Source organism: Nicotiana sylvestris, chromosome 6 (assembly GCF_000393655.2).
Source record: "Nicotiana sylvestris chromosome 6, ASM39365v2, whole genome shotgun sequence".
NCBI lineage: Eukaryota > Viridiplantae > Streptophyta > Magnoliopsida > Solanales > Solanaceae > Nicotiana > Nicotiana sylvestris.
In genome coordinates this window covers 103,538,689-103,564,752 of record NC_091062.1, presented here as the reverse complement: position 1 = coordinate 103,564,752, position 26,064 = coordinate 103,538,689, and the positions used below count along the sequence as shown (strand labels likewise).

Genomic DNA, 26,064 nt, shown 5'->3' with positions numbered 1-26,064 from the left:
CTGTCAAGTCCCTGGGTAGCTTGGCAGATTTTATTCCTATAGCCATTCTACGCATTTAAGATTTTTAGTAATTTTGTTTTTTTAAAGACTCACTTGTTTCAAAATAAATGCTCGATTCATCGAGCTGTACTCGTTTGGATATTTTTAAGTCCTAATGAAATGAATCGCTCTTTATTATTTATTACTATCTTTCATATTTTTCTTTCTACAGCGTTATTGTTACTTTTCCTGATGAACCGGTGACTGTGACATGTAATGAGGTAATGCAACATGAGAATAGTGATTCGAATGAAGAAGATGATATACCTGAGGAAGTTGTCAGAGAAGTTGAAAAATTTGAGAATAAGCCTAAGTCCAACCTGGACGAAACCGAAGCATTAAATTTGGGGGACGCCGAGGCCATCAAGGAGACTCGCATCAGCATTCACTTATCACCAATAGAGAAAGAAGAGTGCAGTCACATCTTAAAGAAATATGAGGACATTTTCGCATGGTCATATGGTGACATGACCGGTTTGAGCACATCCATAGTGGCCCATAAGTTGCCTACTAATCCCATGTGTCTGCCAGAGAAGCAGAAACTCAGAAAATTCAAACCAGATATGAGCCTGAAAATCAAGGAGGAAGTTACTAAGTAGATCAAAGCCAAAGTTCTTAGGGTTATTGAGTACCCAACCTGGTTAGCCAACATTGTACCAGATCCGAAAAAAGATTGGAAAGTCAGAGTATGTGTTGATTATCAGGATTTAAACAGAGCATGTCCCAAAGACGACTTTCCACTACCAAATATACATATCCTGGTCGACAATTGCGCCAAGCATGAACTGCAATCCTTTGTGGATTGCTTCGCAGGCTATCACCAGATTTGGATGGACGAAGAAGACGCAGAGAAAATCGCTTTTATTACACCATGGGGGGTATACTACTACAAGATGATGCCATTTGGTCTAAAGAATGCTGGGGCTACCTACATGAGAGCCATGAGAACCATCTTCCATGATATGATACACAGAGAAATAGAGGTGTATGTGGACGACATCATATCAAATCCAAGAGGATCACGAACCACATAGCGGACTTGAGAAAGTTCTTTGACAGGCTAAGGAGGTACAACTTGAAACTAAACCCCGCAAAGTGTACATTTGGGGTTCCCGCAGGAAAATTACTAGGATTCATTGTCAGTCGTCGAGGGATCGAGCTAGATCCATCTAAAGTCAAAGCTATTTAGGAATTTCCATCACCTAGGAGCAAAATAGACGTGATGAGCTTCCTAGGACATCTCAACTATATCAGTCTCTTCATAGCACAGTACACAGTCATATGTGAACCCATTTTCAAGATGCTGAGGAAAGATGTCGAGACAAGCTGGACCAGGGATTGTCAGGATGCCTTCGACAAAATCAAGGAGTACCTATCCACACAACCAGTTTTGGTCCCACCAGAGCCAGGGCGGCCTTTGCTACTCTATCTATCTATGTTGGATGGAGCCTTCGGATGTGTTCTGGGACAACATGACGAGACAGGAAGAAAAGAGTAAGCCATATACTACTTGAGTAAGAAGTTCACACCTTACGAAGCACAGTACTCTCCGCTTGAGCGCACTTGCTGTTATTTGACTTGGATGGACCAGAAGTTGAGGCATTACTTTTGCGCCAATACTACATACCTCATATCAAGGATGGACCCTTTGAAGTACATATTTCAGAAACCCATGCCAATTGGGAAGCTAGCCAAGTGGCAGATACTGTTGAGTGAGTTTGATATCCTCTACGTAACTGAAAAGGCGGTCAGAGGACAAGCATTAGCAGATCTCCTTGCTGAAAATACGGTTGGAGGAGAATACAAACCCTTGAAAACGTATTTTCCTGACGAAGAGGTGTCATTTGTAGGAGAGGACATTACCAAAACATACGATGGTTGAAGGATGTTCTTCGACGAAGCTACAAATTTCAAAGGAGGGGGCATTAGAGTAGTTTTGGTATCAAAAACAGGTCAACATTATCCGGTATCTGCTAAACTCAGATTTCCCTGCACCAACAACATGGCAGAATATGAAGCCTACATATTGGGATTCAACATGGTAATCGACATGACTATTCAGGAGCTGCTGGTAATCGGTGATTCAGATTTACTTGTGCACCAGGTACAAGGAGAGTGGGCCACCAAGAATTCCAAGATATTGCCATATCTACACCATGTACAGGAATTGAGAATGAGGTTCACGGAGATAGAATTTCGGAATGTGCCCATAATTCAGAATGAGTTTGCTGATGCATTGGCCACCTTGTCATCCATGATACATCATCCAGATAAGAATTTCATTTATCCTATCCTAGTGAAAATTTATAATCAACCAGCGTATTGTGCCCATGTTGAAGGGGAAACAGATGGAAAGCCTTGGTTCCATGACATCAAGGAATATTTGGCGAAAGGAGAATATCCGAAGCATGCACCACACTCGGAAACGCACACTCCGAAGATTGTCCAATCACTTCTTCCACAACGGAGGAAATTTGTATAGAAGAACTCCTGATTTGGGATTGCTAAGATATGTCGAAGCAAAAGAAGCTTCTAAACTACTTGAGGACATACATGCTGGGACCTGCGGCCCGCACATGAATGGTTTTGTCTTGGCCAAGAAAATACTTAGGGACGGTTACTTTTGGAAGACCATGGAAACAAATTGCGTCCAGTATGTTCGCAAATGCTACCTATGTCAAGTGCACGCCGATATGATAAAAGTACCGCCAAACGAGCTTAATGCAACAAGCTCACCTTGGCCATTCGTCGCTTGGGGAATGGATGTCATAGGTCCGATTGAGACCACTGCTTCAAACAAGCACAAGTTTATTCTGGTAGCCATTTATTACTTCACAAAATGGGTAGAGGCTGCATCTTACAAAGTTGTAACCAAGAAAGTCGTTGCAAACTTTGACAAAGATCGTATTATTTGCTGATTCGGAGTTCTCGAGTCCATTGTTACTGATAATGCTGCCAATCTCAATAGTGATCTGATGAAAGCCATGTGTGAAACTTTCAAAATCAAGCACAAAAATTCCACAGCCTATAGACCTCAGATGAATGGAGCCGTAGAAGCTGCCAACAAAACCATCAAGAAGATACTAAGGAAGATGGTAGAAAATTACAAACAATGGAACGAGAAGCTACCCTTTGCTTTGTTGGGATATCGCACTACAGTTTGCATATTAACCAGGGCAACTCCCTACATGCTGGTCTATGGTACCGAAGCTGTCATCCCAGCCGAGGAAGAGATTCCTTCTTTAAAGATTATACAGGAAACCAAACTTAGCGATGCAGAATGGATAAGAAGCCACTATGAAAAATTGGCCCTTATCGATGGAAAAAGGATGAACGCAGTATGTCACGGTCAGCTTTATCAGAATAGAATGTCCAGAGCTTTCAACAAAAGGGTCAAACCAAGACAATTTGCACCAAGACAGTTGGTGCTGAAGAAGATCTTCCCATATAAAGATGAAGCCAAAGGTAAATTCTCTCCCAACTGGCAAGGTCCTTACATGGTTCATAGGGTGCTAATAGGAGGAGCACTCATACTTGCAGGAATGGACGGAGAAATCTAGCCAAAACCAATCAATTTAGACTCAGTCAAGAGATAATATGCTTAGACTAGTTACATTTTCTCATCTGATGTAATTAAACTATGCTTGACCTGATTCCCGTTTAAGAGAGGATACATAGGCAGCCCTGTGGGTTCGGTCCTATCATAATAAAATTTCCATTTTCCCCAAGATCAGAAACTAGGGCAGAATTTAGAGGACCCTCAAAATTTCGGAGCAAGTCTAGCCAACGCCATCGCATGTCAGAAAGTGAGAAATTGGTTAAGAAACTGGGGCAAAATTTTGAGAAGGATTCTCAAAATTCCGAAGAAGGTTCAACAAGTTCCGCCACTCGCAAACGGCCGATGAATCACCCACGCAAACTAGAGCAGATTTTTGAGGAGGACCCTCAAAATTCTAACATGAGAAAGCTGCAATGTCTCCGAAATGTGTTACATTATCAATAATTGCATATTTTTGAAAACTCTATTTTTTCGTAACAGTCAGGTATTACCTAGGGAAACTCAAATAAGGCATCCAAAACAGAACAAAGCAAGGCCAGGGAACATGAGCACGAACAAACCGCCCCTCACAACACATATAATTTTTCTTTGAACGCAGGCATATCTAACGTAGCGATAGCATCCGCAAATATATAAACGTAACAAGATCACTATCAATCATGCCATCATACACCGAATATATCTCCAGCTAAGAAATATACTACTCTTATTTACTACTCGTTCTCTGCATAGGACTAAGCCCTGTCCCGCATACCTACATGAGGCTAATCCTTGCCTCCCTATCTGCATGAGGCTAATCCTTGCCTCCCTACCTGCATGAGGCTAATACCTGCCTTCATATTTGCATGAGGCTAATCCCTGACTCCATATTTGCATGAGGCTAATCCTTGCCTCCCTACCTGCATGAGGCTAATCCTTGCCTCCCTACCTGCATGCGACTAATCCCTGCCTCTATACTTTCATGAGGCTAATCCCTGCCTCCCTATCTGCATGAGGCTAATCCTTGTCTCTATACCTACATGAGGCTAATCCTTGCCTCCATACCTGCATGAGGTTAATCCTTGCCTCCATATCTGCATGAGGTTAATCCTTGCCTCCCTATCTGCATGAAGCTAATCCATGCCTCCATATTTGCATGAGGCTAATCCTTGCCTTCATACCAGCATGAGGCTAATCCTTGCCTCCTTACCTACATGAGGATAATCCCTGCCTCCACACTTGCATGAGGCTCATCCCTGCCACCCTATTTGCATGAGGCTTATCCTTGCCTCCATAGCTACATGAGGCTAATTCTGGCCTCCATATCTGCATGAGGCTAATCCTTGCCTCCCTATATTCATGAGACTAATCCCTACCTCCCTATTTGCATGAGGCTTATCCTTGCCTCCATACCAGCATGAGGCTAATCCTTGCATCCCTACCTGCATGAGGCTAATCCTTGCCTTCCTACATATATGAGGCTAATCCCCGCCTTCACACTTGTATGAGGCTAATCCCTACCTCCCTATTTGCATAAGGCTAATCCTTGCCTCCTTACCTTTATGAGGCAAATCCTTGCCTTCATACATGCATGAGGCTAATTCTTGCCTCCCTATCTGTATGAGGCTAATCCCCGACTCCATATTTGCATGCGGCTAATCCTTTCCTCCATACTTGTAAGAGGCTAATCCCTACCTACCTATCTGCATGAGGCTAATCCCTACCTCTATATTTGGATGAGGTTAATCCTTGCCTCCGTACCCGTGTGAGGCTAATATCTGCCTCCATATTTGTATGCGGCTAATCCTTGCCTCCATACCTGCAAGAGGCTAATCCCTGCTTCCCTATCTGCATGAGGCTAATCCCTGCCTCCATATTTGCATGAGGGTAATCACTTCCTTCATACCTGCAAAAGGCTAATCCTTGCATCACTACGTGCATGAGGCTAATCCTTGCCTCCCTACCTGCATGAGGCTAATCCATTCCTCCATACTTGGATGAGGCTAATCCTTACCTCCCTATCTGCATGAGGCTAATCCTTGTCTCCATACCTGCATGAGGATAATCCTTGCCTACATACCTGCATGAGGCTAATCCTTGCCTCTATATCTGCATGAGGCTAATCCTTGCCTCCCTATCTGTATGAGGCTAATCCCTGCCTCCATATTTGCATGAGGCTAATCCCTGCCTCCAAATTTGCATGAGGCTAATCCTTGCCTCCATGCCTGCATGAGGCTAATCCTTGCCTCCATGCCTGCATGAGGCTAATCCCTGCCTCCATACTCTCATGAGGCTAATCCATGTCTCCACATTTGCACGGGATTAAGCATTGTCCCTCCTTAAATAAATGTCATTCTATTCCGATACTATCTATTTGCTTTTCGATCGGGCTAAGCTCTGCCCTTCATTTCACAAGACAAAGCCTTGTCTTATTAACATCATATTATTGCATCTCATGGGCTGAAATATCGCCAACCTATCAAAAGGCGTCATAGTCTAAAGGCATCATCCTTCCATGGTAAAGACGGGTAGCTGTTGATACCCAATTTTCCCATAATATTTTCAAAGCTATGCCTGGGTATCAACTAGAATTTTTTATACAATTTCTAAATTTTAAAACATTTTAATTAATTAATCCCAGCATTTATTTTATAAAAACAATCACTGATTGCATCACAAATAGTTTTATAACAATTTTTTGTTGCTTAATTTTATTATTTGCATTTGTACTATGTTTCCATCACTGTAAAAATAGTCACATTTGTATTTTTAGGATGCAATTGCAATTACTTTGCAATTATAGCATATGCATGTATTATTATATTATTTTACCGAAAAATAGCCTTTTATAATTTAAAAATATTTTCAGGCATGAAAATTATTTTTTTATAGCATATTAGTTATTTTAAAAATTGTTTTATCAATTGAATAGGGTATTTAAAGTATGTCCCATTACTTTCAAATTTGGCCTAATTACCTAGCCCAATTTTAATCCCAATTTCAAATTAAACCACACCCAAAATCCTCCCAGCCCAAAACCCTTATCTACCCGGCCCAACTCTTGTTAAATCTTGGACGTTGATCATTTTGATCAACGGTCCAAATACCCCTTACCTGAATTAAATCCTAATGACGTCCCCTAAACCTCAAATTTCATCTCCTCTCACCGCCGACATCTGATCCCCTCCTCTATCAAGTGCTCTCGAATCGTAACCCTAACTCACCCTCATCACCACTCGTCTGCTGTCGTTCATGGTGGTTTCTCACCACCATCAGACCTCTAATGGCCTCTCCTATGCAAGTATTGCCATCTCTAAGGTCCTTGAGGGACCATGGTCAGTCCACTTACGCCTATGACCCTTTCTTGCCTGTTTCAGGCTGTTCCAGTTTGATTTCGAGTAAGATCTTCCTATTTCGCTTTAAACCTATGGATTTCTAAGCCTACTTCTTCATCTCTTTGTTGTTCTTCTCGAAACCCTAATTTCTTCTTTTGTACTTCTCAGATCTGTATAGATCTGAGATGGTTTGGAATTATTTCACCGGTTTTTATGAAAAACATCTGATTTTACGACCAACTTTCCATTTATTCTCAAACTAGGGTTTTTAGAAAATCCTTGTCTTCAAAACGTTTTGCTGACTTTAAGTATTTAATCTTCTATTTTTATGTGTTTTTGACTGATTTCGAAGAGTTGCTTCAACCCTAACTAGCTTATGCTAAAGCCCTAATTTTTCTTATGTTTTTCCTTCGATTCTGAGTCTTTCCATGCTACTTGTTACATTGTTCATTCTATACTTTGACTTTCACGATTTCCCCTTTAGTCTAAATTCAATGTCTTTTGATTTTTACCCTAGTTCATCTCTATTAGCGGTCTTGATTCGATTTCTCGACTAATTTCTGTACGTTTGTGAGATTCTATTTTAGCCTACTTGTCTATTTGTGGTAAACCTACATTTCTCTCTTTAAATCAGTGTTAATTTGAATTCTTGATTTATCAATTTGTTTCGTTAAGAGCTATGTGTTGCGTCATGATTATTTTATTCTGAAGTTCTTTATTTTTGGTTTGATTTGAACTTCTTTCCTTAATAAGGCCTCGGATTCTTACTTCTTTACTCAGTCTAATTGAACCTCTTGCCTTAATTATTTCTTGTCATTACCGTTCGCTAATTTTCCTTAATTAAAGGAGAAAACTATGCTGAATCTTTGTGTGATTGATTCTGAAATCCCTTAATTGCTGATTATTGATTAATTTACCATATTTGCTCTACTCATAAACTACTATATAAACTCTATTTGTTTTAACTTCTTACACACAAACATTAGTTCAAAAAACCACTTTTTTACACTGTGAAAAGCTCTTTCTGCTCTATCTGCAACTTGTGATCTTTGTTAGTTTAGCCGGCTACAAGCCAAGGTTGGAAATTGTGCAACACCTGTCTTACATCTTATGTTTTCTTTCTCTAACGGGTATGCTTCTGATTAAATTTTATAATCCAAACCTATGTGTTTTTTACTGCCTTAGTTAATCAATAATGAGTTCATTCCTTCTTCTGTTTATTGCTTAACTAGCATGCCAAATACTACCTTATTCGGATATGTGATTAGAATGTCTTCACTTTATGTGTATGTTTACTATCTTGTTTAACATGTCTTACATTATATTATTCCACATGTGACTAGTCTGTTTGCCTGACTACTGTTTATCTAGCATGTCTAAACTTTGCTTTTGTGTAATTTGCTTGCCTACACTTGTTAATACTTGCCTAACATGTCCATTTAAGTCCTTGCCTGTTCTGCCTTACTCTTACTAAGTTATCTAGTCTCCCTAGAGTGACTCTAGTTTTGTTGTTTATATGTCCTCCACATGTTTCGGTTGTGATCTTTGCTTCATGTTTCAATGACCTGCATTCTATCTAACCTATTAGTTCTGTAGAACCCCTTGAGAACTCTATGCATCCTGTTGTTTATGTGCTCCATTAAGGTGTATTCTATGTGTTCCCAACCCCTCATTCCTTGTATGGAAACTGTTTGTCAAGGTATTTTCCAAGGCTGTTTGTTTTGTGGCTTGTGTTCTGATTGCAAATTGTTTTTCATACTTCCTCAAACTGTCTCTATCACTAAATTAGTACTAGTTTTTAGAAATATTTTCCCTCCTAAGACCTTTCTTTATACTATTTACCAAAACTCTCTCAAATCATGTCAAACACTCTCATTTACTCTTAGATTACTAAGTCCTGTCCCTCTGGTATATGTACTACTTAGGCACCCTTGAGATTTCTCTGAACTCTGGAATATCAAGGCTGACACTTCCACACTACACATAAATCATTCCTTATTTGACAAAGGTCTTGGTGTGAGCACTGCCCGAGATCCTTAAGGTTCTTAGGGAACTCTGACACACTTAGACATGAAATTAGCATTGAAACTTTAGACATTTGAGACTACTGAAGGCTTGGAAATTGCTTTGGGACTACATCAGTCTCCCTATAGCTTAATTTCTATTCTGTTTATGCAATTTTTATTCGATCATTGGTCTGTAATAATTAATTGTAAACAGATAATGGGGTGATTAGGGAAAAGGGAGGGTAGTTGTATACTATGGATAAAGTTGGGTAGATAACATGCCTATGGGGTTCATTTGGTTCAAATGTGTTGGGTAGATAACATGCCTATGGGGTTCATTTGGTTCAAATGTGTTTTATTAGATGACATGCCTATAGGGTTCAAATGTGTTTTGTTAGACGATATGCCTATAGGATTTTTCTTTGGTTCAAATAAATTCCGCTTGCTTTACTTTACATAATTAGAAATCATACCTATAGGATCTATAATCAGCTTTAATTATAGAAATCATGCCTGTAAGATCTAAAATTAGTTTTAGTTAGATCTAAAATCAGTTTAACTTTAACTCATGCCTGTAGGTTCTGAATCAGTTTAATTAATTAACATACCCATTTCTTTAATAGTCTTCAACAATGTGTTAATTAATATTTCTAGAAAGCATGCCTATAGAATCCAGATTGATCGCTTTAAAATTGTTTACTGGTTTACTGCATTCCTGGTTAATGATTAGATATCGTGCTCATAGGACATCACTATTACATGCCTAGGCAAGCCTATAGGGCATTTAAAAATCCTGCAAACTGTAAAACAACGCTCTTTTATCTATGACTGCTCATATTCAACAGGTCTAAAATCAGTAGGCAAACTGAATAGGTCTTTGACACTTTGGTCCTAACTCAATACAACATATTCTATGCTCACCTAGAAATCCTATTCTAGGGCTTCTTTTAAATACCTGAAACTGTGTTTAAGACGTACACTTACTTGCTATATTTGTAAATGTAAAACTTGAGCCTTTAATTGTTCCATCTTTGGTCCAGTCCTAATTATTTTTGGTTGTCGCCTAGTGTTGCGCCCCCTTTTTCCTTTATTGACAGGGAAGTCTGGGTTTCGACATTCACGTGGAAAATAACTCATTTTCTTTTGGGAATTGGGTATTCAAAGAGTCACCACCTAATGGATTATGCTGCATTAGGGCACCTTGAATAATTAAGTCATGGACTAGTTTGCATTACCGAAGATTTAGGGTAAGGGCTCGAGATAACCTTGAGGGGAAGGTGTTAGGCACCCTTCGCGGTCCACAACGGTGGGTCCCGGCCGAACTTAAACTATGTGAATTAGTCATTTTAAAAATATAAACAGTTTTAACATGTACTTGCAAGTAAACGCATGTTTTGACATTCTAAGCGCATGTATGACACAAGTAATGAAACAAGGGAAAAGGCTTAAACAAGTTGCACATTAATAAAGAAAGGTAAATTTATTTAAAATAATGGGAGTTGGGAAAGAGGGGTCCTAGGTTGGTTAGCCTACAGGATCATACCCACACAATGCCCGGTAATCACTCCTTAATGAGGGGCTACACGTGACATTGTAGTCATCATATCCTTACTACCCAATTCCCTCCCCTTGGTCATAGCCTAAAGCATTCTAGCAACATTTAAAGAACCCTATGCGTGCACTACCCGTCCCTTCCTTGTGACCTTGAAGGTATTTAGGACCCCTAATTTAGGTAGTTCTAGACCATCCTAAAGTACTTAAAGGAGAAAAATCTATGCTTCAATCAAAACAGTTAGGACTCCATTTAAAGAGGGAGCAATTAAAAGCTCACATTTACCTCCGCAAATAGAACAAGTAGGTGCACGTCTAAAACAATAGTTTTAGGTATTTAAGATAAAAACTTAGAGCATGTCATCTAGGCGAGCAGAGAATATGCAGTACTAAATTTGGACCAAAGTATCAAATACCTATTCAGCTTGTAGACCTGTTGATTATGAGATGTCACAGATAATATAACACAGTTTTACATTTGCAGGACTCTTAATCATCCTATAGGATTGCCTAGGCATGCAATAGTGATATCGTAGGAGCATGATATCTATTATTGATTAAGAATGCAACGAAACAACAAACTATTTTTGTTTTCTTTTTTTTAATGGCAGTTTAGATCCTATAGGCATGTTCTGTAGTAATATTAATTGAGGCAGCGTTGGAAACTTATTAAAGAAGCGAACAGATTAATTAACTAAACCGATTCAGAATAAACATGAATTAAACTAATTTTCTAACCAAACTGGTTTTAAATCCTATAGGCGTGATTTCTAATCAAACATAATGTGAAGCAAGCAGAATTCATTTGACCAAAATGAAACCCCTATAGGCATGATTTCTATTAAAGCTGATTTTAACTCCTATGGCATGGTACCTAATTATTAAAAGTTGATTTAGATCCTATAGGCATGGCTTCTAATTGTGTGGAAGTAAAGCAAACAGAACTTATTTAAACAAAAACAAATCCTATAGGCATGTTATCTAACAAACACATTTGAATCAACATGGACCCTATAGGAATGGTATCTACCCAATTTTACCCACAATATACAACTACCCTCCCTTTTTACTAATCACCCCACTGTTTGTTTACAATTAATTATTACAGACTAAGAATTGAATGAATTACATAAACATAAGAAAAATTAAGCTATAGGGAGCCTGAAGTAGGCCCAAAATGATTTCCAAGCCTCTAGTATTCTCAAATGCCCCATAGTTCCATAGCCAATTTCATGCCTAGGTGTGTCAGAGTTCCCTGAGGACTTCAAGGATCCTTGGCAGTGCTCACACCTAGACCTTTCTCAAATATCAACTGATTATTCTGAAGTGTGAAAGTGCCAGCCCTGATATGCCAGAGTTCAAAGAGATCTCAAGGGTGTCTAAGCAGTACACATACCGGAGGGGCAGGACCTCGTATTCTAAGAGAAAGTGAAAGTGCATAGAGTTTAAAATAAAGGTCTTAGGATTGAAAAGAATTTCTGAAAAAACCATAGTGATAAAACAGTTTGAGGAAAGTGTGAAGAAACAATTTTGCAGTCAGAACATGAGTTATAGAACAAACAGTTTTATGGAGTACTTTGGCAAGCAGCCTTCGCACAAGGTAAGAGGGATTGGGAACATAGAGAGTACACCTTAATGGAGCACACAAACAACAGAATACATGGAGTTTTGAGGGGGTTCTATAGAACTAGTAGGTAGAATGTAGGTCATGCAGCAAAGATCACAACAGAAACATGTTAGAGCCATTCTAGGGAGAGAAACTAACTTAGCAGGAGTGAGGCAGAACATGCGAAGACTTAGATGAGCATGCTAGGCAAATATTAACAAGCGGAGTCATGCTAATTACATAGAAGCAGAGTTTAGGCATGCTAGATAAACAGTAGTCAGTCAAACATGCTAGTTACATATGTAGACAGACATGTTAAACAGGATAGCAAACAAGCATGTAAAGTGAACACATGCTATTCACATGTTTGAATAAGCAGTATTAGGCATGCTGAGTAAGCAGTAAACTGAGGCAAGAATGGACTCAATCCATATGGGCTAAAGCAGTAAGTAAACACGTAGGTTTTGATTCTTAAAATTAATCAGTAGCATACCTAGTTAAAGAATGAAAAACACAAGATGTGAGAAATGTGTTTTGCAATTTCCAGCCTTGGCTTGCAGCCGGCTAGAACAACAGAGATCACAAGTAGCAAGGAGAGTAGAGAGAGCCTTTGTTAGAGTATAAAAGTAGTAGTTTAAAACTATTGTCCGTGTCCAAAAGTTAAAATAAGAGGAAGTTTATATAGTAATTAACAGTTAAGCAAATAAGGTAAAGCAATCGACAATCAGTAATCAAGGAATTTCATAATCAATTACACGAAGATTCAGCATAGTTTTCTCCCTTAATTAAGGAAAAATCAACCAACGGTAATGACAGGGACTAAATAAAGCACTAGGTTCAATCAGACCAAGTAAAGAAGTAAGAATCAGAGATCTTATTAAAGAAAGGAGTACAAATTAAACAAAGAACTTCAAAATAGAGAGTCAAGGGTTTAATTACAGAAAAGAATCATCCAAAGAGTCAGCAAGTATCGCAGACAATTTCAAATAAGGCAAGAAAGGAATAGTCAGGAAAAAGATTGATAAATCGAGAATCCAAATTAACACTAATTTAAGGGTGAAAATATAAGTTTACCACGAATAGGAAAAAAAATAAATAGACACATATAACCAGTGAAAAAATCAAACCAAAAACCTTAGTAAAGGCACATTAGGATAAAAATCACAAGATATTGAATTAGGCTAAAAAAAATCACAAGAACAAAAGCAAGGACAAAGTCAGCATACAAGTAATTCAGAAAGCAAACAAAAATGTCGAAAATTAGGCTTTTAGTATAAACGAGTAAAGGTTAGAGCAAACCTTAGAAATCAGTCAAGACACATAAGAAGCAGAAGATCAAACACTCAAAACTATCCAACATTTTTAGAAAAGAAATTTTTGGGAAACACTAGTTTAGGAAAATGGAAAACCATTCAAAAATCAGAAGGTCCTTGTAAAAATCAGAAGGTTTTTTGTAAAAAAATCATTTGAAATAGGTTTAAACATTTCAGGTCTGTACAGATCTAGGAAGTTTAGAAGGAAGAATTTAGGGTTTTCGAAAAGAACAACACAGAGGTGAAGAAGCAAACTTAGAAACCCATAGATCTAAGGCGATATAGAAAGATCTTACTCGGAATCAAACCGGAGTAGCCTAAGACAGGCGAGAAAGGGCCATAGATGCAAGTAAACTAACCCTGGTCCCTTGAGGACCCTGGAGATGGTGGTACCAGTACACGGGAAACCATTAGAGTCCTAGGGATGGTGAGAAACCACTATGGGTGGCCATAGATGAGTGATGGCGAGGTTCGATTATGGTTTAGACTTGAGAGTATTTAAGAGATGAGAGGATTAGGTGACGGCGGGGTGGTGAGGGAAATGAGAGGGTTTGGGGGAGGGGGTCATTAGGTTTAATTAAGGAACGGGAAAACCTGGACCCTTGATCAAAACGATCAATCGCCAGGATTTGGCCGGGTATTAGGTTAGGACGTATGGGTATTGGGCCTAGGGTTTTTGGCCTAGTTTAAGGGGTTAAAAATTGGGCTAGTATTGGGTTGGTTTAGGTAGTTTTAGGTCCGAAATAAAATAAAAATGGGGCCAGATTATTAATAACCATTTTTAATTAATAAAATAATTTATAAAATGACAAATAAAATAGTAAAAATAATATTTGTGCATAAAAAATGGTTAACAACAATTATTTAACACTGTAAAATATATAATTTATTTTTTGCATGAATATGGCAATTGTAAGTATATATGGGCTATTATTGCAAATGTGCAATTCTAGCCTTTAAAAATGCAAATGTATTTAAAATAAATATGTTAAAGTATTTAAAACCTAATCTAGGTGTAAATGATGAAATTAAATGATAAAGAGAATAATTTGCGATGCAATTAAAGAATATTTATATAGTAAAATATAGGAATAAATTGATTTAAAACTCATTTAAATTATAGAAAATTATGAAAATGCTTGTATATGTCTTAAAACCAAGTGATGATGCATATGCACTATTTTGGAAGTATATATGTATACTTAAAAAATATGAGGGAAAAATTGGATATCTACAGCTGCTCCTCTTTATCCGAGAAGGATGAAAAGAGTTTTTGGGTAAAGAAATGATGGCCAATTTTGACCGAATGGGATGTGTTGAAAGATAAAGGCCGGACTCTGGTCTTTGAGCTGCCTACATATCCCTGGTTTTAAAGGAATCAGGCCACGTGTAATTTTGGATTCATGGACAGAATATACCGATGAAGTCATTGCGAGAACAGACACGAGATGCAAGAGCGATTATGGTGAACGGTTAGGTTTGGGGTAATTTGAAGGAACTGAAGAAAAGTCGCTCCTGCTAGGATAGCGGTTGCTTGCTGGTCACCCGCAGATAAAGAGATGCTACAGACATGTATTTGTGCGAAAATTTAAATATGATGCAGATTCTCTTTGGACCATGAAAGTTGTCTTTGGACGGATTAATGATGACGCCCTCAGACCATGATGTCCAAGGCCATGAGTTGTTCAATGAGGGATTCGTATGCCATGCAATGATGTTCTCGAGCCATGAAGATGGTTCCTCCGAACCATGACGCCTTTGAATAATGATATGCAAATTTGATTGATCTTCTGTCCATGATATGGTGTCTTATGGCTATGAGAATGATGCATTTTAGACTATGTCGCCTTTGGATAGATTGGCGATATTTCAGCCCATGAGATGCAGTAATATGGTGTTACCAAGACAAGGCTTAGTCTTGTGAAATGAAGGGCAAATCTTAGCCCAATTCAAAAGCAAACAAATAGTACTAGAATAGAGCAATGTTTATGTAAGGAGGGACAACGCTTAGTCCCATGCAAATGTGGAGGAAGAGATTAGCCTCATGTAGGTATGGAGGTAGGGATTAGCCTCATGCAGGTATGGAGGCAAGGATTAGCCTCATGTAGGTATGGAGGCAAGGATTAGCCTCATGCAAATATGGAGGCAGGGATTAGCCTTATGTAAATATGGAGGCACGGTTTAGCCTCATGCAGATATGGAGGTAGGAATTAGCCTCATGCAAATATAGAGCAGGGATTAGTCTCATGCAAATATGGAGGCAAGGATTAGCCTCATACAAATATGGAGTCGGGGATTAGCCTCATGTGAATATGGAGGCAAGGATTAGCCTCATGTAAATATGGAGGCAAAGTTTAGCCTCATGCAAATATGGAGGCAGGGATTAGCCTCATGCAGATATAGAGGAAAGGATTAGCCTCATGCATACAGGGAGGCAGGGATTAGCCTCATGCAAATATGGAGGCAGGGATTAGCCTCATGCAGATATGGAGGCAGGGATTAGCCTTATGCAAATATGAAGGCGGGGATTAGCCTAATGCGAATATGGAGGCAGGGATTAGCCTCATGCAAATATAGAGGGAGGAATTAGCCTCATGCAAATATAGAGGGAGGAATTAGCCTCATGCAAACAGGTAGGGAAGGATTAGCCTCATGCAGAAATGGAGGCTGGGATTATCCTTATGCAAATATGGAGGCAGGGATTAGCCTCATGCGATTATGGAGGCAGGGATTAGCCTCTTGAAAATATGGAGGTAGGACTTAGCCTCGTTCAAGTAGGAGGCAAGGATTAGCCTCATGCAAATAGGGAGGCAAAGATTAGCCTCATGCAAATATGCGAGACGGGGCTTAGTCCCATGCAAAGAGTGAGTAGCAAATAAGAGTAGTATGTTTCTTAGCTGGAGATATATTCGGTGTCCGATGTCCTGTTTGATAGTGATTTTGCTTTGTGTATACATGGTTGTGAATGTTATCGCTACATCAAATGTGCCTACGTTCAAAGAAAAATTGTGACTTTTGTGAGGGGGAGGTTGGTTCGTGCTTCTGTCTGCTAGCCTTGCTTTGTCCATTTTGAAGGCCTTTTTGAGTTTCCCTGCGTAACACCTGGCTGTTACAGAAATAGAGTTTTCAAAAAATATGCAATTATTGATAAAAATAGAGTTATTTTAGAAAACATGGTGAAATATCAAGTATTTTTAGATGAACTAGCGACTGTAACATATTTCAGAGACACTGCCGCTTCCTTAATCCTTCCTCGGAATTTTAAGAATCCCTCTCCAAATTCTGCCCCAGTTTCTTAACAAATTTTTAACCGTCTGATATATGTTGGCGTTGGCTGGACTTGCTCCGGAATTTTGAGAGTCCTCCTCAAAATTCTGCCCAGTTTCTGATTTTGGGGGAAGTGGAAATGTTATTATGATATGACCAAACCCATAAGGATACCTACGTATCCCCTCTTAAATAGGAATCAGGTCAAGAGTAGTTCAATTACATCAGATGCAGAAATGTAAATAGTCTAAGCATAGTATCTTTTGACTGCGTCTGAATTGATTGGTTTTGGCCAAATTTCTCCATCCATTTCTACAAGTATGAGTGCTCCTCCTATCAGCACCCTGTGAAACATGTAAGGACCTTGCCAGTTGGGAGAGAATTTCCCTTTGGCTTCATCTTGGTATGCGAAGATCTTCCTCAGCACTAACTGTCCCAGTGCAAATTACCTTGGTCTGACCCTTTTGTTGAAAGCTCTAGACATTCTATTCCGGTAAAGCTGACCGTGACATACTGCGTTTATCTTTTTCCATCTATGAGGGCCAATTATTCATAGTGGCTCCTTATCCATTCTGCATCGAGTTTAGCTTCTTGTATAACTCTTAAAGAAGGAATCTCTGCCTCGGCTGCGATGACAACCTCGGTACCATAAACCAGCATGTTGGCAGTTGCTCCGGTTGATGTGCGCACTTTAGTGCGGTATCCCAACAGAGGAAAAGGAAGCTTTTCGTGCCATTGTTTGTGGTTTTCTACCGTCTTCCTTAGAATCTTCTTGATGTTTTTGTTGGCGTCTTCTACAACTCCATTCATCTGAGGTCTATAGGCTATGGAATTCTTGTGCTTGATTTTAAAAGTTTCACACATGGCTTTCATCAGATCACTATTGAGATTGGCGGAATTATCAGTGACAATAGACTCGGGAACTCTAAATCGGCAAACAATACGATCTTTGACAAAGTTTGCGATGACTTTCTTGGTTACATCTTTGTAAGATGTAGCCTCTACCCATTTCGTGAAGTAATCAATGGCTACTAGAATAAACTTATGCTCGTTTTAAGAAGTGGTCTCAATCGGACCAATGACATCCATTCCCCAGGCGGCGAATGGACAAGATGAGCTTGTTGCATTGAGCTCATTTGACGACACTTTTATCATATTAGCGTGCACTTGGCATTGGTAGCATTTGCGAACATACTGGATGCAATCTATCTGCATCGTCATCCAAAAGTAACCGGCCCTAAGTATCTTCTTGGATATGACACTACCATTCATATGTGGGCCGCAGGTCCCAGCATGTATCTCCTCAAGTAGCTTAGAAGCCTCTTTTGCGTCGACACATCTTAGCAGTCCCAAATTAGGAGTTTTCCTATACAAATTTCCTCCGCTGTGGAAAAAGTGATTGGACAATCTCCGGAGTGTGCGTTTCTAAGTGTGGCTTGCATGCTCCGGATATTCTCCTTTCGCCAAATACTCCTTGATATCATGGAACCAAGGTTTTCCATCTATTTCTTCTGCGACATGGGCACAATATGCTGGCTAATTATGAATCCTCACCGGGATAGGATCAATGAAGTTCTTATCTGGATGTTGTATCATAGATGACAAAGTGGCCAATTCATCGGCAAACGCATTCTGAATTCTAGGCACATGTCGGAACTCTATCTTCGTGAACCTCTTTCTCAATTCCTGCACGTGGTGTAGATATGGCAACATCTTGGAATTCTTGGCGGCCCATTCTCCTTGTACCTGGTGCAAAAGCGAATCTGAATCACCGATTAACAACAACTCCTGAATTTCATATCGACTGCCATGTTGAGTCTGTGTACGACGAAATCAGTGGTACCGATTTCTCGTTGGTAGAGTACTTCAAGAGATCACCCCGAAGGCTCGAGACCTAGAGCCGAATACTTCCCTTAAGATCTGTCGACACCCGGCTTGGGATAATGTTGGTCGAGACCCCGACGAGCATAGGAGGCTTCCGAAGAATGTATCCAAGCCCGGTCTAGTCTACCGGGCAGTCTAACGCCAGTCTACGTACATATCATGAAACTTGTTAGCTGTCCCATCCCGCCTCCTTTATCATTTAACGTATCTTTTACTAAGTTTGGATTCCCCCTCTTATAAAAAGGGGATCATTGGCACTCTGTAAACAAGTTTCTCCAACTATTTCACACAAAGTCAATAACAACTCTCTCTCTCTCTCTCTCTCTCTCTCTCTAACTTACTCGCTCGAGGCTACCACTTCATTTATTGCTTTCATACTTGTTCTTCATTTATTGCTTGATATTGGCCATAAATGGCCTCATTTTATTATATTCTAACTGTTATTCCCTTCCCCGGTGCCCCTGATAGCACAAACTCGAGCCCAAGCATCGAACTCGAAACCTTTCGCCGGTTAGCCCGAGGCTCAGGCGGTTAGCTCCTCGGTTTGATTACTACCTCGTTTTAGCTCGCATTTCATCTCTTATCTTCGTACTCCTAGCACCTACTTCTCTAATAACTAGCATAAAAATAGATTACGTAATTTTAGAGTCCCATTTAAAAATGTAATTATTATTACCATTTTCATAGTAAACAGTTTGGCATCCACCGTGGAGCTAAAATTAATAGTGATTATTTTCTTGCTGGTTTCGTTACACAACGCAAGTTATCTTTCACACTTTTTCTTGTCCAAGATCTTCGATTTCAGGTCAAAATGTTTGGCTCAGTAAATAGAGTCGAGAAGGACAACCTCGAAAACCAAGGAGAAAATTGTGTGGTTGTTCCAGTTGTTGGCGTGCCACCACAGAACCCCGATAATGCACCTAGACCTATTCCAGCGGACGCGGATTCGCAAGATGCGCAGCAGGTGGACGAAACCTCACACACTGACAGAAGCATACGACATGGCGACCAACAGGAATCCCATAAGACCCCAACTCGGGAAGAACAGGAAGTTAGTTTTCATGTTATTTTAGAAATGTTGCACGCACAACAGTAGGCTATCGCTCAGTTGCAAAGCCACCCCAAGACTCCCAACACAGCAGTACCAGAAACAGCTAGCCCAGCAGGTACCCGAGAGATCGAGCAATAACGGATTAATAGCCGACCCTGCCATAGTAAAAATGCTTGAGGATCTCACCAAAAAGATTGAATCGGGCGAGAAAATGATAGCAACCAACGACAAGAAGGCCGATACCTAAAACTCTAGGGTCGATCAGATCCCGGGTGCAACCCCAGTCCTCAAGGATGTTTATTCGAAGAAGTTCATACAAAGATCGTTCCCCGAAGAAGCGGCTATAAAACCCATTCCAAAAAAGTTCAGAATGCCAGAACTCCCTAAGTACAACGGGGCCACAGACCCTAATGAATACGTTACTACCTACACCTATGCGGTAAAAGGTAACGATATAAAGAATGACGAGATCGAGTCCGTATTGTTGAAAAAAATTGAGGGAAACACTCTCGAAGGGGGCCATGATATGGTATCACAACTTGGATCCTAACTCCGTAGATTCATTCTCCATGCTAGCAGACTACTTCGTAAAGGCACATGTCGGTGCCATCAAAGTAGCGACGAGGAAGTCCGACATTTTCAAAATCAAGCAAAGGGAGAACGAGATTCTATGGGAATTCGTGTATCCCTTTCAAATGGAACGACTGGAGCTACCACCAACCTCCGATGACTGGGCAGTGCAGGACTTCACTCAAGGTCTGAACGAACGAAGCTCGGTTGATTCAAAATAGGTGAAACAGAACCTGATTGAGTACCCAGCTATGACCTGGTCAGACATCCGCAACCGGTACAGTCAAAGATCAGGGCCAATGATGACTAGTTGGGAGCCCCTTCAGGCTCAGTATACCCGAGCAGGCTCCAGGCAAAGGAACCAAAACCAAACAAAGAAAGGTATCAGCCGTACCTCGAAGATAGGAGGAACGCCCCAAGGCGCAACCTATCTCGCAATGATCGGAGAGTTGTTCGAGGAAAGGATCCTCGAGGGCTCATCAATAGAGCCAGGTTCGATCAAAACGTAGTGCCAGCGGGTGCGCCCCACTTGTCAGATTACAACTTCAACATCGATGTATCGGACATCCTGTTCGCCCTTAGTAAAATCAGAGATGCCAGGTGGCCCAAGCCTATACAGTTAGATCCTTCGCAAAAGAATTACAACTTAGTATGCGAATTTCACAACACGCATGTCCACAGGACCGAGGATTGTCATCAACTACGAGAAGAGGTAGTTCGACTGCTTAACAAAGGGCATCTCCAGGAATTCCTTAGTGATCGAGCCAAAAATCAGTTCCGAGAAAGAGAGGCAACCAAGAAGACCGAGGCAAATGAGCCTCAACATGTTATCCACATGATCATGGGGGCGCCGGTGTCCCGCAAGAACCCGTAATGAGAAGAACAAAAATATCCATCACCATAGAAAAGTGGACCCGAGGATATATTCCCGAGGACGCCCTCACATTCAATGAAGAAGACACCAAGGCCTTGTCTCAACCTCCCAATGACGCACTGGTAATCTCCTTCCTTGTAAATTTTTTTCAAATAAAATGTGTACTCGTGGATCTAGGTAGCTCAGACAATATTGTCAGATCAAGGGTGATAGAGCAGCTCAGGTTGCTCAACCAAATTGTGCCCGCCACTCGAGTCCTCAATGGATTCAACATGGCAAGTGAAACAATTAAAGGAGACATCATCCTTCCGGTCACTGTGGTCGGCACGACCTAAGATGCCAAATTCCTTGTCATCGAAGGAGACATGAGGTATGATGCCTTATTCGAACAACCGTGGATACACTTCATGAGAGCGGTACCATCCACCCTTCACCAGATTATGAAATTCCCAATGAAGGACAGAATTAAAACCGTCTACGGGGAACATCATGTGGCAAGGGAAATGTTCGCAATACACGATGTGGCACCAACGCTCGTACCTCCGCCCTCGAATAAAACAAAGAGAGATCGGGCCTCACCCTTGATCAAACTTGACGAAACAAAGTAAAGGACCATACCGCGTCCTCACCTTGAGCAATTTAAATAAATCAGCCCTCGCGATGGTAGTGTATCAATCCTCGAGGCGTCACCGACATATCTCACTTCAAAGTATAACCATCTCCCTTTTATTTCAAATTTATAACTAACCCTTATGCAGGCACTCGATCGGAGCCGTCCCAGAATGCTAACCCTGCTCGAAGACCTTAAGGTTTTAAAAGCACCCGTTGCACTCTTTTCCTTCGACCGAGTTTTTATCCCAAAAAGAAGGGTTTTACTGGCAACGTTTTTAACGAGGCAACGTCTGTGTGCTACCTAAGTGAAAGTCAAAAAATGCTTAAAACTTCTTTTGCAGTCAATTTGAGCGCTGGGGAGCATTTCCCCTGAGAAGCCACCCGCTCGGAAAAGTCATGAAATGCCAAATGGGTCCCTGTAGAAAAGTAATGTACCGGGCCAAATGGTCAAACGAACCATGTTCATATAGTCAGGCTCCCATCGGCGAATACATGTACTATTGTACCGAATAATCAAAGAATCTCTTTTGTCAAGATGCCTTCGCAAGATAAGGAAACAATTCCTTCGCTAGAAATGTCCCGATCACTCGGGGACTGGCATCGACAATTCAACACTTAGACGACCTCCTGGTTGAAACTCCAAAATCATAAAGCCTTCAAGTAAGGCAACGCGAAAATCGCTAAGCATCTCCAACATCAAAGGTATCTCGAGTACTCGGGTACCGACGTCAAAAACTCGAATGAGAAACGCACGGCCCCAAGGGTCGGAACTCCATACTCATAAGCCCTCAATGAGGCAACTCCGAACTCACGAGTAACGGCCTTCGAGCCTAAGAAAACTTGACGACTCGGAGACTGTCACCAATCGACATTCACTAAAAACCCCGAGGCTGTAAGACCCCGAGCGGGCAAACTAGGCCTAGCAAGATGAATTTCACATAGCAACAAAATCTGTAAGACCTCAATGGCATGAAAAAATGGTACAACCTCAATGGCATGACAAAACTATAAGACCTCAACGGCATGAAATAACTGTAAGACCTCAACATGTGTGACAAAACTGTAAAACATCAGCAGGCATGAAAAATTTGTAAGACCTTACTATAGGCATAAAACTCGATCCCGAAGTTTAGGCTATATGTCGCATTTGTAGGACTCCCGAAAGGGCATACCCTCGATGTAGATGCCTAAACTACCACACTCGGGATCAAAAATGGCTCCGGCCAAACACAAATGACTACGGTCAATACGGTTGTACCAACCAAATTAACACGACTCGGGGATGCCCGATCGTCGCTACAAAATTACAGGCTATTACTTCGAATCTACTTCGAAAAGAACTAGTTAAAATAGGCTACCCTCGACAGGAAAACATGCTTCGACCATGTCAGCACAAGGCTTCGAGCTACTCAGCCTACAAGCTAAACCTCCCGAGGTGCTCGAACATCGCTGCTAACGACTTGAAATCGAGGTTCTTCAAGAAACTGATGACGGGTAAACCAAAATCATTTCAAAAAGTCCTTAATGAGAGGTAAATAAAGCCTATATATGCCCAAGGGAAAAAGCGTAAGAGCCATTGTCACCAGCCAAATAAGCCTCAGTGCCACACACTAAAAGGTCGCAATGACCAAAAGCGTAAGAGCCACCGTCGCCAGCTTAAAATTTGAAAACTTGAGGATTAAAATGAGCTCGAGTCGTACCCCGATTCGGAGACCGAATCCAAAATAGTTAACTATACATGCCTAAGGGCATAGCGTAAGAGCCATCATCGCCAGCTTCACGAGCTTGAGGGCCACATACCTAAAAGGCCGCTTCGACCCAAGATGTAAGAGCCACTGTCGCCAGCAAAAAAATAACTTGAGGGTTAATTGAGTTTGAGTCGTAACCCAACTCAAGACTGAAACCAAAATAGTTAAAGTGCAAATCCCTAAGGGCAAGGCATAAGAGACATTGTCGCCTGCCCATGCAGACACAAAAGCTGGAGAGTCGAGTAGGCTCGAGTCAAAACCTAACTTGGAGACTAAACACGAAATAGTTGAGCAAAGCATAAGAGCTCTAACGCCAGCTTGCACTAAAGGCCGCATCAACCGAGCATGTAAGAGCCTCCGGGCCTGCATTATGAGCCCCAGGGCTATATTACAAATCTAAGGATTCTTACCAACTCTGAAACTGGTCTGCCTGCAAAGCAGAAAGGGCTACGGAAGAAACAAAACCTCGAGTTCTTTGTTATTTACAAAATATGAAAAAGTACATTCCCCATCTACAAACTAAAAGGTATCGCATGCGAAGTGGAAAAATCTATGCCCCGTCCCCGAGGGCTACAACCTGTCAGCCTCGTCTTCACTCTCCTCAACATCAGGCAGAAGTGATCGAGCATTACACTTGTTCGCCTTTGCTCGAGATGACTCTTCCGGAAGAACAAAACCCATGTCGCCGATCACTTCAAGTAACCTTCATCGGGACCTACAAAAAACATATTCCTCAATCCTCTCTTCGCAATCAAGGGCCCTCTTCAACTTGGCTCAGACATAGTGGCATCCTTCAAATGAATCGCCATTTCCTGGTTAGCCTTAGTCCGGCTCAATGCTGCTTCAGCCTGAGTATTAATGATCTCAGCCCTAACCTTCGAAAGTTTGGACTCGATCTTCATGATCATATCCACTTGAACTAAAGTGTTGTCACAAGCCAAGCGGAGTTGGGCTTCGATAGCAGGAACATTAGCCAAGGCACTCTTCTCCTCTGAAGCTTAAGCCTGCATCTGAGCTCTTGGCTCGCCACAATCATCTCTGTCTCGGTCTTCTTCACCTCTAGGGCATTCCAGAGCCTCCGTCTTTTTCTGCAAATGAGATAGGCAAAAAATTAACCCAAAAGGTTAAGAAGCGAAACACATACCCGCCCGGGTTGAGAAATTACCTGCCCCATCAAGTAGCTCTCTTAATTCAAGCTTTGGTACGCCTCATATCGCCAGTGCATCAACTCAACTTCCTTCTCCTTGCAAAGGAGACTAAGCGACATACCCTCATCCAGAGCCCTCCAGAGCCTAGCTCAACAACAAAGCAGTCCGGACTCAAGCTTTTCGGAGGACTACAGTAGAAAACTCAGTAAGAAGTATAAGATGATAGCAAGAAAGGAACAGTGCAATGCTCACTATAATAATTTTCTTCTCATCTATCCCGGGACAAAGCTCTCTACTCGTGCTCCTCAAAGGACAAGTGGGCCACCAAATCCTCGAACTGAGCCTGGCAGGTCAAGGACGTCACCCAACGCCCATAGAACCACTACATAAGAAGGAAGGAAGACACAAACACTAAATCTGCTCTCGCCATAGGTAGAACTGGTAAAGCACGGGGTGCATCATCTAAGAGTATAACTTTATTATCCAATACGTAATAAGGGCTCCTAAAGTATAATTCCAACAGTCATCACCCGGGCGAAGCGACTTGTCCATACCTGGTCTTTATTGTCCTCAACAATAGGAACGAATGGTGTAATCAATCAACACTATGAAGTCAGCAGACCCCGGTGATCTCGAAGATCGGGGGCAGAGCTATCCCCCCCTATTGGATAAACCCCAACATAGCTGCCATAGTGGTCACAAAGTTGAAGAACTAAAAGGCAAAAAGATGTACATGCATGCTAATGCTGGAATACTAAAAGCATGGCGCGGAAAGAAAATGGAAACTGCTTAAAATGGGGTAACCCCTGAGAAGGCGGAAACAGCCTCATATTATATATGGGAAAGGCAGCGACAACTCGCATACCTCAAAACCGATCGGGAACACTAACTGATGACTTTGTCTCTAGTCCCGAGGTAGTACCCATCCTCGAGGACCTCCGTCGAGGTAAGGCTGCGCTCCAGGGAGCCGACGACATCTTCGCCAACACAAGGGTGGCATCCGATTTCGAGGACCTCCATCAAAGGGAACCAGGCTCTGAAGAAATAAACATTTTTGAACGTTACCCGAACAGACCTAGCTCCGGGTGCCGTCTAAGGTCGGACAAGCCCTCCTTCAGAATCTATCTACAGCACCATAAGGCTATTCACGCTAAAACGCGCTTCCGGGTGATCCGAGTGCAAGCAAGTCTTTGCTCGGAGACTGCTTTCAAGAGATCAAAAGTAGACACCGTCAACGGGTCCCCGAACAAATTCCTTCTCAAAGGTTATTACGGAACTCAACTGGTAAGTCACGACTCTAAGGCTCAAATCATTATTCTCATTTTTTGCGTGGAGTTAGGGTCCTGGCGGCCCGATGTTATCAGTTCTATTCCCGGTTCAATCCTAGGAATCACAAAAGACCCCGCACGAAGCCATTTTCATCAACTGAAGGCCCGAAGGAATACTCACATCTGGGTTCAGTATTACCAACAACAAAAAGGATCATGCATTTAGAGTCTCCGCAAACATAAAGAAATACGGC

General features: G+C 41.2%; 2 protein-coding genes across 2 annotated transcripts; both read left to right on the top strand.

The window, feature by feature from the left end:
• Positions 1-2,041: 2,041 nt before the first annotated feature.
• LOC138871047 (uncharacterized) lies at positions 2,042-2,521 on the top strand. The gene has a single exon (XM_070148898.1). The coding sequence runs from the start codon at positions 2,042-2,044 to the stop codon at positions 2,519-2,521; it is 480 nt and encodes a 159-aa protein (XP_070004999.1).
• A 556-nt stretch (positions 2,522-3,077) lies between these two features.
• Positions 3,078-8,058, top strand: LOC138871046 (uncharacterized). The gene is made up of 2 exons (XM_070148897.1): positions 3,078-3,377; positions 7,969-8,058. Exons 1-2 carry the CDS (start codon positions 3,078-3,080, stop codon positions 8,056-8,058), a joined length of 390 nt encoding a protein of 129 aa, XP_070004998.1.
• The last annotated feature ends 18,006 nt before the right edge of the window (positions 8,059-26,064 follow it).

Coding starts and splice junctions, on each gene's coding strand:
- LOC138871047 (XM_070148898.1), top strand. CDS start 2,042: ATGGCAGAATATGAAGCCTACATATTGGGATTCAACATGGTAATCGAC.
- LOC138871046 (XM_070148897.1), top strand. CDS start 3,078: ATGAATGGAGCCGTAGAAGCTGCCAACAAAACCATCAAGAAGATACTA. Junction 3,378..7,968: donor ATGGAAAAAGGATGAACGCA/GTATGTCACGGT, acceptor GATCTTTGTTAG/TTTAGCCGGCTACAAGCCAA.